This window comes from Coffea arabica, chromosome 8e, assembly GCF_036785885.1.
Source record: "Coffea arabica cultivar ET-39 chromosome 8e, Coffea Arabica ET-39 HiFi, whole genome shotgun sequence".
NCBI lineage: Eukaryota > Viridiplantae > Streptophyta > Magnoliopsida > Gentianales > Rubiaceae > Coffea > Coffea arabica.
Genome location: NC_092324.1, coordinates 35,224,100 through 35,236,665, shown reverse-complemented (window position 1 = coordinate 35,236,665; position 12,566 = coordinate 35,224,100). Strand labels below are relative to the sequence as shown.

The 12,566-nt window shown below is 37.3% G+C and overlaps 1 protein-coding gene across 1 annotated transcript; it reads right to left on the bottom strand.

Annotated features, from left to right (window-relative positions):
* Positions 1–10,636: 10,636 nt before the first annotated feature.
* On the bottom strand, positions 10,637–12,566 carry LOC113738825 (protein FAR1-RELATED SEQUENCE 5-like). The gene is made up of 4 exons (XM_027266096.1): positions 12,359–12,566; positions 12,010–12,249; positions 11,394–11,862; positions 10,637–11,276 (listed from the first exon to the last, which is right to left on the bottom strand). The coding sequence occupies exons 1-4, from the start codon at positions 12,564–12,566 to the stop codon at positions 10,637–10,639; spliced, it is 1,557 nt and encodes a 518-aa protein (XP_027121897.1).

The window sequence follows — 12,566 nt, the reverse complement described above, 5'->3', positions numbered from 1 at the left end:
ATAACAGGAGTACTAGTTATTGCTTTGAATTTATTGTAGATTTTGTTGGCTAGCAATGGCTGGGGGCAGATTATAGTTTGTTTGTTTGTGGTTTGTACATCCTATTGATTGTGACATACAAAGTGAAAAAAAAGTGTTACAAAGATAGTTCCCTTAAGTATGTATCAGAGTGTTGTATAAGAGACATTTGATATGAATAAATAGTGACGCAGGGTAAAATTGTTAAGCAGCGTGAATGCATATAACACTGAGATTGATAGATGCATTGTGGGCAAAAAGGTTACATGTTGTTTTAACTAGGCATGTTGGACAGGAGGTTGGATAACTATTGCATGCAGTGATTGAGAAGTTACAGTAGCAGAACTAATGTGTAAAATTGCATGAACATATTGTGAACTTTCTAGTTATTGTTTGTTAGTTAACTCATATTTGTATAATCATAGGATAAAGAGAAGAAGAAGTCGATTGTTTGGAACTTGATAGGTAGGGCAGCAGACGACAAGTTGAACAAGGTATGAAAAATGATTTACTTGCGCTAAGTTTGACATACCGAGTGTGGAAAAAGGGTTACAAGTTTTGCTCCGCTAGTGTGATTAGACATGAAGTTGGATAAGTGTATCACGCAATGACTTAGCAATTACAATATAATAATTGCTCTGTAAAATACTATATTACATAATTGTTCAATTGGTACCTCACAATTGATACGTAGCTCATATGTGTACAGTAGGACAAGAAATAGAAAAAGAGGTCAATTGCGTAAAAAATGATAAATGAGTGAGAGTAGATTGTAAGTGGAAGATGCCCGGCAGAATAATTAACTCACTGTTAATTTTGGCAAACATAGTGCGGAACAAAAGTTACAAGTTTTTGAAAGTATTGTTACTGAGATTTGAAAGTGATGTATTATAGATGTTATTACTTTGTAATGCATTTAGAATAACTTGGGAAAGCATAATAGAACTGAAGTGCAGTTGTATAACTCTTAGTTCAGATGGCAGGAAAAAGTTCGAGAACTTCAAGTGGCCAAGGTGGTAGAGATGAACCAACAGGAAAATTTGGTGGCAAAGAACCCGAGGCTTCATCTAAATCACTTAATATGTAAGTGGCTAGTGTTTGTGTCTCGCAATTTGTATAGCACTCAAAAAGTGAGGTTGGTGATAATTATGAGGCATATTGCAGTGGGAAGATGGCAGGGAAAAGAAGGAAAAAAATGACCGCAAACATAGCTGAAGATGAGCAAATGGAGGCAGCAGGAACAAGTGAGGTTGCGGAACCACTTCCACCGTTGAATCCATGGATGAAGTTCAGGTCGGATTGTAGGTAATAGAAAATAGCAATCTTTGTTTAACAGCACTATTAAATTTGTTTCACTGGACTTTATGGGCAGGAAAAAGTATCAATGTAAGGTTTCGGCGAAAGGAGTGAAGGTGACAGAGGTATGCATATCCATCATAATAAAGAAAGCAATCAATCTACTATTTAGAAAGAAGCACATGAAATATAAGTAAGGACACAAGAAGTAAATAAGTATAACGTGGCTGATATTATAATGCAGTATAATAATATTGCCCGAGCAGCATACAATGAGTTGAGTAAGGAAGACATGACGAAGTGAAAAGAGGAGTACCTGAAAAAGAAAGAAGCAGATGAGAAAGAAATGGCACGTCTTGGAAAGTCGACAGTGCAAAAAACACGAGCTACGGCTAAGGTAAACAGAATTTGTAAACTGTGAAGTACTTGATGAAAAGCACCACCTGGTTAATGGATATATGTACAACTTGCTTGTAGAATCAGAAGTACACCATACGCTGCTCGCCAAATCAAATGGTCACATTTGTTTCAAGAATTGATGAAACAAAAAAGCAGCAGATTAGAGAGATCGGGTTCGGAGGGCTACTAGACATACAGTGCCATTGCATTCCAAGTGGTATAGCAACTTGGCTAGTGGATAACTTTAATCCGACACTATGTAGCTTGCATCTACATGGAGATGGTGTGCTACCTTTAACAGGAAGAGATATAGGTTTAGTGTTGGGCATCCCAAATGAAGGGCCAGTACCAGTTGAAGATGCTGATGCTAGCGAGGTGGGGGAATCTGGGCCAAGACATAGGACGTACAAATGGAAAGAGCTACCAAATGAGTTGGTGTCCATGAGTCCTGGGGAAGAGTTCAAACGGCTGTTTGTTACATTTGCTTGTGGATGCCTGTTGGCTCCAAGTACTAGGGCTGAACACAAAATAAAGCTTTGGAGTTGCACGCAAGAAGTTGATAAGCTAGCCACTTTGAATTGGGCGGAGTATGTTAGGAACGTGCCATGCAATAAGGTGTTAGAGGTGCAGAAGAAAAGTAAAAAGCAGCACCAATACGTTGGGGGATGCATTTTTGTGCTATTGGTAAGACTATTCATCCTTCGCAAGCTGCATTGCAAATGACTTTAATGAATATGGCATGTATGGATACCACACACCACTTTGTAAGGGCAGTGTGTGCATAATAATTATATGACATGTGAATACGATAATTGGGGTATCGTGTGTCAAAATGAAACAATTAACAATAAGGCAGACAATAATTTAGTCGACCAAATTGACATAAAAATTTTTCGATGTATATATATTGCAGATTCATTATCTTGATCGAATGTCAATACTAAAACATAAAGTGTCGAGAACTATTCCAATAGCAAAGGCATGGACAGATAGTTTGATCTCGAAGAGGGATGCATTGGAGATTGATAATCTTGGCAGCTATGGAAAAGGAAAGCTGGTAAGACTGATATTATTAACAATACGTTTCGAATAAGCTTGTAATAATTTGTATTCCAATTCATATATATTTCGAGGGTCGCTAATATATTTTGTCGTAGGTTGGACCATATGAATTGGTGGAGACTGAAGTTGGCTCGTCGATGACTGAACTCCCTCCTGATCTGGTTGGGGCGATGATGGACAGCGGCCATGCCGATGTATGCATAAGTGACCTCAATATTTGATAATGGTAAATGTATGCAAACGTATTGTATACCAGTAGAGATCTAATTTGACAAAGCATGCATACATCCTATAAATATGGAATATACATGCATTCATACCATTAATATGATATGGAAAGCAGAATGCATGTTGGTTATGAAATGTTACTCGTATCATAACTCGTTGTAACATGCTAGATTGTGTAAAAGAGGTCTATAGAATTCGTTTTTGAAATGTTGCAGGCTGAGCTCTCAGAACTATATAAAATTGCTGTTACGAGCCAACGGAGGATACTGAAACTTGCAGAAATCATTTCTTCGCATCAACGGGGAAAAACAGCATGCGATCTGGTCGAATCATTGCACAGGAGGGAAAAAAATAAGGACCAGAATGTGGCAATGCACCGGGATACCGATTGTGAAGAAGGATCTGAATATGAATCTGTAAAAGAAGGACATGATGGTGAAGAGAACAAGGAAGATGATAAAGAAGATGCAGGTGCCAAAGATCATGATGAAAACCTTCAGGCTAGCGATGGTGAAGGAGCTGGTAGAGCAAGAGATGATGTTATGAATGTGAGTGGGCAGGATGAAGGAGAGGACCATAGAAATGGCAAAGGTACTGTGACAAATAACAATGGGGAAACGGATGAAGGTCCTTGCCCATCTTCAGGCATTGTGATGCCAATGACAACAGTCACAAGTGTTGAAAGTAGACGACCAGCTGAAGTAAACAATGATTTCTTGGAGATGGGCAAGGAGTTGAATGCGAACATGGAAGATCAACAACAGTAGGAGCTGCATAATAGTAACAGCCATGAATGTGGTGAAGATGATTGTCTAGAGAAACAACCGTTACATGCCGGTCAGAATGAAAATCCCGCATTTGATGCACACACTCCAAGAAGGCTACGTTCATATGGTCGAAATCGACAAGGTTGATTCAATATGTTTGTCTATATTTTCATGGTTAATAAATGAATGTACAATAAAGAACAGTTTTAGAGAGCATTTTGAGAACTTACGTACATTCAAGCTATCTTTGATATATACTCTAATTAAAAGTTACAAAGTGTTCATTGATTATTATAAATACGTTGATCTCAAGTTACATGCACAACACCCTTTTTTACAATCTCCAGTTATAATAGAAGCTATGATACCCTTAATCCTTGTCTTAAATTGTCTTAGGAAAGGAGGTTGATCAAAGGCCTACTCGGGCAACAAAGAAGAGCACGATGTTAAGGTCGGCCGAATATATTCTGCCAGCACATGTGACAGTTAGCTTGTATGAGAAAAGGGTTGCTGCCTACGCATGGGACCCCAACAAAAATCCCAATTAAGTTTCTTACCAAGGCTTTAGTCCGATATCAGCATTTTCCATCATTTTTTAAGCTATACAGAGTTACTTATTCTACCAACTAATTATTGTAAGATCTTATGTAATGCAATGGTAGGGACATACTGGTTCAAATGTTCCAGTTCTCCCTAACACGCGTTGATTTGAAGACACTTGGCAATGACATGCATGTCTCGAATCGGGTTAGGAAATTTAATGTTCATGGCCATGATTAGCTTACTTTTCCAAACTGCCTTGTGACTAATGATACAGTACCTCTATATTATTTATTTGCTAACGTTTAATTGAAATAAATCGATGGAGCATCAGGTCATGGATATGTTTGCCCGCCTGCTAAATTGGGGTGAAAAAGGTGTCACAAAGAATAAGGTGGAACGTTACATCATTGAACCCATAGCAGTTGTGAGTTTTTAAATTACAGTCTCCATGTATCGGTCAATTAATTTTTTAACCCAATATTTGAAGTTTGCTAAGACCTGAACGTAAATGGATCAGTAATGGAACTGAAATCCCCAAACCTCTGTGTCACGTTGATACTCGCAGGAAGGCATTCTGAAAATGCCAAATTTTGAATCATTTTCAAATATCAGCCTATCTGCCAAACTGATGAAGTTGTTCAAGATACGGAGTCGTGAAGCAGGAGTAGATCCAGCCAACTGTCATTTGGTATGTAGTTACTATTGGTAGAGATGCTTTTTACTTAAATTTACAAAATAAGTTCTAAATTAATAATATACTTTTGTATGCCTGGGTAATAAATTGCACTTGTGTTTAAGATACTGGCCCCTGTTTGCAATGGGAAGCATTGGTTTGTTTACTCTTTTGATGTCTCGCATGGAATAGTTCACTTTCTAGACCCCAACACTGATCAACCAAAAAGCAAAGATATGAATGTTTTAAATCGTCTGGAACGTTGAATGAAGTTTAATAATTATTGTAAGCCTTTTTTAATCCGATATATGAGTTTGTGCTTTGTTTTATTAACTTATGTGCTTTGCAGAAGCGTGGTTTGGCGTTGGTTGTTGCGACCAAATTTGGCAAGGAAATTGACTTTGCAAGTTTTTCCTTAGAAGTTGTCGATGTGCAGCATCAATTGCGAGATAGAGTGTAAATTAATTTATGTTCTCTTATGAAGCATATTCATCACCCTGTTTCACTTTTTTTTTACTTCATTTTGTACTTATGACTACCTTTATCATGTTGTCCTCAGTTATGACAGCGGTATCTTCACAATAGTATTCCTGGACCATTGGACTGGACAGTTGCCTGTGCGCATCGATAAGGTATTGCTAACTTTCTGGCATGATTGAATTGTATTATGAACAAAATGTTGTTAGACTTCACACGTTATCGTCTAACATAATTTTCTGGTTTGACTGTGCTAGACAAATATTGGCAAGTATCAAGTACTATACACGGCTCGGTTGTGTACATCAAAGTAGAATTCAAAATTGGCGGATATCATAGCGACCTCGCAAATTCCAAAAAAAAATAAGTTGAAGTATTGGCCGAGGTCCTGAAGTTGAGACTATTCTGTAAACAGTTATCAAGAAATGCAGATATTTTGTTTCGAAACAAAGATTTTTTTTTTGCTAAAGTTTAGAACCCTGATGAAAGACATCTTTAATGTCAGATCACTTAAACAAGTTTTTTTTAGAAGGCTTAATGCAAGCCAAATTGGAATGTGTAAATGCCGATTACGACGTAATTTGTTATTTATGTTGTATATCAATTGTCTCGGTTGTGCTTTATTGTAATTTTTCAATTATCGTCTGCTATGACTTAACCGTTGTGTGACAACCGCTCATCGGGGTTGAATTGCAAGTTTAATTGGTTCACCCAAATAGATTTTGATAACAAATGGCACTTGCGTAAAAAATAAATGGCTGTTAGAAAAAACTTTAGTTACTTTTTTTGCCAGACTACTCTTTTAATGCGAACGAGTAATTATATGATATTTGTTTCTAAATTGATTTTTTTTATCATGACTACGTTACCCCAAACGTTGATGACAATTACATAATGTTGACGGACTGTTACATATTGATGGTAACTTTGCTCATGATTTGCCTTTAAATTTTCATCGCATACTCTTTTAATAGAGAAAATAGAAGTGTTTACATAAAATTTGCGTTAGATATTACTTTTGGTTCCAATTCATACCCTCTTTTTATTGACATTGGACCAAACCTCAAACTCTAATGGACATAAACAATTAGCAGTTTAATACTAAAACAGATCAACCACTCAAATTTATTTTACAAAAGCTATAGTAACTCCGAACCAGTAGGGGTGATAAAAAAATATTGTTAAGTTCCATTACAGAATAACAGCAGCAATTTTTCATAACTGGTTAATAACTCCACGTAACACTGTTCGAATATCTGGTATTGCCGCTTTAACGCTTTGTACGTAAACACTGCTACAACTTTCACTCCATGGTTGCTAGTTTATATCTGAGAGGAGTCACATATAAACTGCCACCTGTGTGAACCATTCCGATCAACACAAAACCATTATTTCATCCTTTGACCCCATATTCTCTAATCATATGCCCCAAAGGAGATTTACATCGTTCAAATGTCTTCATCTAGCAATGTTGGTAGCGGATCTGATGAGTTAAGGTACCAATATCGATCTGATGATTTAAAATATCAGGGAATTTCTAGTTGTAATATCACTAGTTTTAACTGGATAAGATGAAAAACTGCTAATGGCAAATTCATTAGTCGTAATGAATTGTAACATATACATAACTGGTTGTAACTCAACATGTACATGGCGTAATCAAAATTTGTTGTATTTTAAATATTAGTTAACCTACTTTCAAATTACTTATCCCAACGAAGTATCATGTTCTTTTGCGAAACTGTTACTTATTATATGTTCATGTGGAACCAAGCCGAGCCGCCAATTGTAACTTCATTTCTATATTGAAGGAGTAATACCTATTGAAATGCCTGTAATACTATCTGTAATACTCATCGTTAAAACAATTGTAAACAAATTCTATAAGTTTTAACATACAGGCAAATGACAAGGTTCCTGTACAAACACATCAATAAACGGTAACAGCTTATTAACTTCTTGTAATGTACATATGCTGGTTGTAACTTCTTGTTACACTTGAAAAGTAAGGTGACTGACGTATAACTGGGTATTCACTTGACCCAATTGTTGATGGAGTACAGGTCATGACCCAATCGAATTGAACCATTATTTCATCCACACACTATACATTTGACCAAACGTTGAGTCTATTCTTTCGTTAATAGGTGGTTGCCATGCCTTTATCTACTCATCCATGAGTACTATCCCGTGGAGAACAGCATGAAATGACACAGCAAGCAGTTGGTCAAGTTGCCAGAAGAAACCATTTACTATGCATGGTTTGAAACAGGTGCTCCGTAAAAAATTTCTATCTCTTTTTTTCTCCCACCTAATTCTTCATCAGCAGATTCTTCCTTTCATCCAACCAAAAAGCAGTAGGTATTTGCATAGTCATGCAATCCATAAACGAAGGATCTCATACAAGCTCACCATCAAATGTTCGGCAAAAAAGAGGAAACTATCGTTGGGTCCAACAAATGCTATAAGCAAGTACGAAACACCAGACGGGAGGATTTTATATGATACCAAACGCGAGTTCAGGAATGCTCCACTTAACACCAATAACTCTCGGGGACTAGCTGGTCACATTTTTAAAAATATCGTCAACAATCATCTACTGTCTGGCTATTTCGTTATGGACCATGAACTCATATGGGAGCCTGTTCGTGAGCGAAGAATGGAATTAGAGGTATTTTATCGCTGGCATGGCCTCCGCGTCCCGAGAAAAAGGTCAGCGGATCTTTTTATAGGACCACAAGCCAATGATGCAAGCATATTACATAGACTACAACGAGAAGTTATGCAGATGGAGCGTAGGCTTCACAGGTTCCACGAGATCCAGGCCGCAAAAAGACATGGTATTGGAAAACATTTTGATTTTCAGTACATTTTAGCAGGTCCCATGCTTATATCCGATCCGAACCTATTTGACTTTACTGAATGAAGCGATGATGACTTTCAAAGGTACATACCCCATTGTCTAGTGCATGACGGCGTTCCCAGGTGTTGTATGGGATACAACTGATAACAAGGGATGTAGTCCAACGTTCATCAGGGTAGCTATAAAACTATACTCATTATAATCTCTACTCAAACAAATTACTTACTATATTTGGATATTAATCATGCCTGTTAAACAGTCGTAATTAGTTGTAACGCAACAGTAACATATCCCTAACTAGTTGTAACCCATTGTGTACTGTTTGTTCTTCCTTTTCGTTGCATTGTAAAACTTCGTTTTAACGTTACAAATTAGTTCTTCAAGGAATCATTTTCTTATGCGCACCTATTACCAACATGTGGTTGTGATCTGGCTTGGCCATAATTCAGTTAACCTAAAAACTTATAATACAAATTGATGTGCCTGTGATACATCATGTCAATGGTGCGCTAAATTCGTCAAGCGATGCAAAACAAATGGCCTAAATGATAATATTTTTATAAAAATAGCCCAATAATAGTTCGAATTTAGCATCGTAACAAAATCAAGACAATTTATACTTTAGATTGTATTATCTTATACATCGTACCTTTGGCGGTACGATCTATGCCAATAAATATGTTATTAAGGTATGCAATTAAATGTAGTAGAATGGTATACATATCACGACAGCCATTCAACTGTTATGGTCGATTTAGTGCAAAATATCCTATCACAAAAAATACGTTCAATTCTATTGTAAAATTACTACTTCAATTTTCTACCAACTTTATAATTTTCTAACAATTTTAGACAACCCAATACAAACAATTGATGACTACTAACACTGGATGTTATTACAATTGTAATCCACTAGACAATAGTGCCTGTACAACCTCAGCAATAAATTGTAACAGTTTATCAACTGCTTGTAACGTACATATGTAGCATTCCCAGGTTGGGACAACCACTTAATGTCTCGTTCAAAAAGTATAGTTACACATCATTCATCAACCTCATTCTTGGGGGAGGCGACATCAACGCGTAGTTGAAATCCCTGGGTGTAATTCCTTCTCTGAAATGTGTAACGATGGCAAATCATCAAATATTATTAATGAAACATACGATTAATGATATACGATGTCCAAGTCTCCAATTAATAACATTACATAAATATGTGCTATAACGATAAAAGTTTGTCACCTAGGGTGATGGTGCAAATACATGAATGCATCAACATCACAGTGTGTTGAAATTGCCGCACGCTCCTCCTACATTATATAGTATAAGTAATCGGCTGTCAACAAATCATTACCAGTGCCTATATTGATTACTTATAAAGTTAAATTGGACTAGACATTATAACAAAAATGATATATCAGACTATTAAAACATCTCTGACGGAGTTATGCTTGGAAAAAATAGAAAATATGGGATGCATCCATTCTGTAGGGACACTTGCAGGAGGCCCCTGATTAGCCAAACGGTGGACCTTCGAATAATAAAAATAATATATTATTAAAGCGAGCATACGTTAACTACATAATTTGCATAATTTGACAGCGTTCGGGTGCCTACCATTACAATTAAAGAAAAAAAGGTAGCTCCATTACACGAACAAAAAAGTCTTTATTTTAGCTACTAAATATATGCATACCGTTTCACTTTCATCGATATCGGGAGCAACAGCGTTTGGAGGGCCATTCACCGTTTGGCTCATTGAATGCGTCTACGAGTTTCGTATGGGTCAAATCATTGTATAAGACAAACAAAATAGGTATATCAGGAGGGATGACGGCTGTAATAATATTATCACACAATGTAACAATTTATGCTGTTAGAAACATCCAAATAAAAGCAAGAGTCATGTCCATTTTATACTAACCGAAACAAAATCAGTAGATGAACGACATCCCATAAACATGTATTCCTCAAATGAAACCGATGTCGACTCCGATTCTGGGGCCTACAGTATTGACACAGCAATAATATTATTTCATATGAATGGTACCTAAACTTTAGTTAATAGTATAACGATAACTTAGTTTTAGCATAAATGTTCCTCAAGTACAAAAATTTGATCCATACCGTAGTCTGTGTAGTCCTTGATAATCTAGATTTTCTTTTTACTCTATCAAATTTATCGACCCAACTTCGCATCACTCTACTTTTCTTCCCACCGCCTCGTTTTTTAATACCTCTTGCGACTACTGCCTCCCCCATTTCATTTACGATTTCAATTTTATTCCATTCCTCCATATTCAGATTTTTTCATTTTGCAAAGGTTGGCTTTTCGCTTTCTGAGAGGAGGAGATCAACTCTCTTTGCCAAATTGGATATGACAGTGATTGCTACTTTGCTGGTGTCCTCCGACATTGGTGCTCGAGTTGCGACCTTAATCATGGCTGGAGCGAGCTCCCGATAACGAGTTGAAATCGTTACTTTAGGATCAGTCACAACTTCCCGTCGTCGCCGATCAAAACAGTCTCCAACCCGAGCTCTTTTTGTCCATCGCTTCTTAACGTATTCAGGAGGAATTATTTTTATGCCCACGGTATCAAACACCTTCAACGCGTGCCCACATAAAATGCCTTCATTCTTGTATTTTTTGCAACTACAACGCACACTTAGATCATTCTGATTGAATACCACTATTCTTTCAGGTCTTCCATCATACCTTATAACTGTAAATTCCACAAACATCGCTGCATCTTGTTGTCTCAATATAACCATAGCTATTGACTCGCCATATTCATTTTGAAATGCAACAAATATGGTTGGTGCATACGTCTCTGATGCATGCACAAGCATAGGTGTTTGCCTTAACCCTACCATGGGCAGCTTTTGCCTTATTTCATATTCTGCGATCAGTTCATTATGTCTCTTTTCATCAACCACCCGATTGAAATGTCTAAAGAACTGCACAAGGTCATGATCCTATTTCAAATGATTTTTAATTGCTGCATTTAGACTTTCGCTAAGTTGGGTGCTTCGTATTCCTGCGATCCATCTTTCTTTCATCATGCACCTTGCCCATTTATCACGAATTCTATATAACCCGGAGAGCCATTCATTATTTTCAAGATTGTGTTTCTTCACTATCGCCTCCCACACCCTATTGAATTGTTCCACTTCTTCAAACTCATACATACAGGCACCAAACATGTATGGAAGATCACTATTTTCCTTGTAGTGATTGCCAAGATGTTTCATAAAATTACGCCTTATGTGAAACATACATAGACCGTGAAATGTTTCAGGCATGACAACTGAAATAACGGCTGCCATGGCGTGATCTTGATCGGTTAGTATGGTATTTGGACGCTTTCCACACATTGCTTCTAGAAATGTACCAAACGCCCATTTGAAAGAATCTATCATCTCATCATACATAAGGGCAGCCTCGAATATCACAATTTGCCTATGCTGGTTAAAACCCACAAATACTCCAAGTGGCCGGTATTCTTTATTTGTTTTGTAGGTTGTGTCGAATGTGACTACGTCTCCAAAAAAGTTGTAGTCAATTAACATTCATGTATCTGCCCAAAAGATATTCGTTATCCGTTCTTCACAGTCCAGCTGTACGGCATGAAAAAAGGATGGATTCTCCAGTGTTTGCTCTTGAAAATAATTTAACATGCTACCTGCTTCTCCATATTTCAAGCTCCTTTCCCGTCTCGTTCGAAGATATCGTTTAAGATCATTCCGAGTATATCCCACATTACCCATCCCACCTACCTCCTTTCCCATAAACTCATGGCTCTGTTTCAATGAAAACCCAGCATCCTCGCTTATTTCAGTTTGGAATCCTTGAGCCACGCTTACTTTTCTTTGTGATGGCATCATGTGCGCACATTGAGCAATGTGCAGCTCATGATTATGCTCTAAGACAAGGTCATGCACACGGTACTTTATTGTCCCTCTAAATAATACGTTAACCATTTTAGCACCCTGTTTTCGTCGATGCTCGTGTCCTCTTTGGCATCACATCACCTTCGTACTTGCGCTTCACACCTTCCTTGCAGCAACTATATCTCCTAGGCGTGGTCACGCCGTCTTTGTCTTTATTCAGATAGTCTTTACGTATACTAAAATCCATTTTAAAGGCATACTTATTGTAAAACTTGTACGCATCCTCTTCACTGTTGAACTCCATTCCTAACTCAGGGGTCCCATCTTCTGCCAATTTGCTGCAATTCAT

Coding starts and splice junctions, on each gene's coding strand:
- LOC113738825 (XM_027266096.1), bottom strand. CDS start 12,566: ATGAATTGCAGCAAATTGGCAGAAGATGGGACCCCTGAGTTAGGAATG. Junction 12,250..12,358: donor TGTGAAGCGCAAGTACGAAG/GTGATGTGATGC, acceptor ACCTTGTCTTAG/AGCATAATCATGAGCTGCAC. Junction 11,277..11,393: donor ATTCGTGATAAATGGGCAAG/GTGCATGATGAA, acceptor GCAGTTCTTTAG/ACATTTCAATCGGGTGGTTG.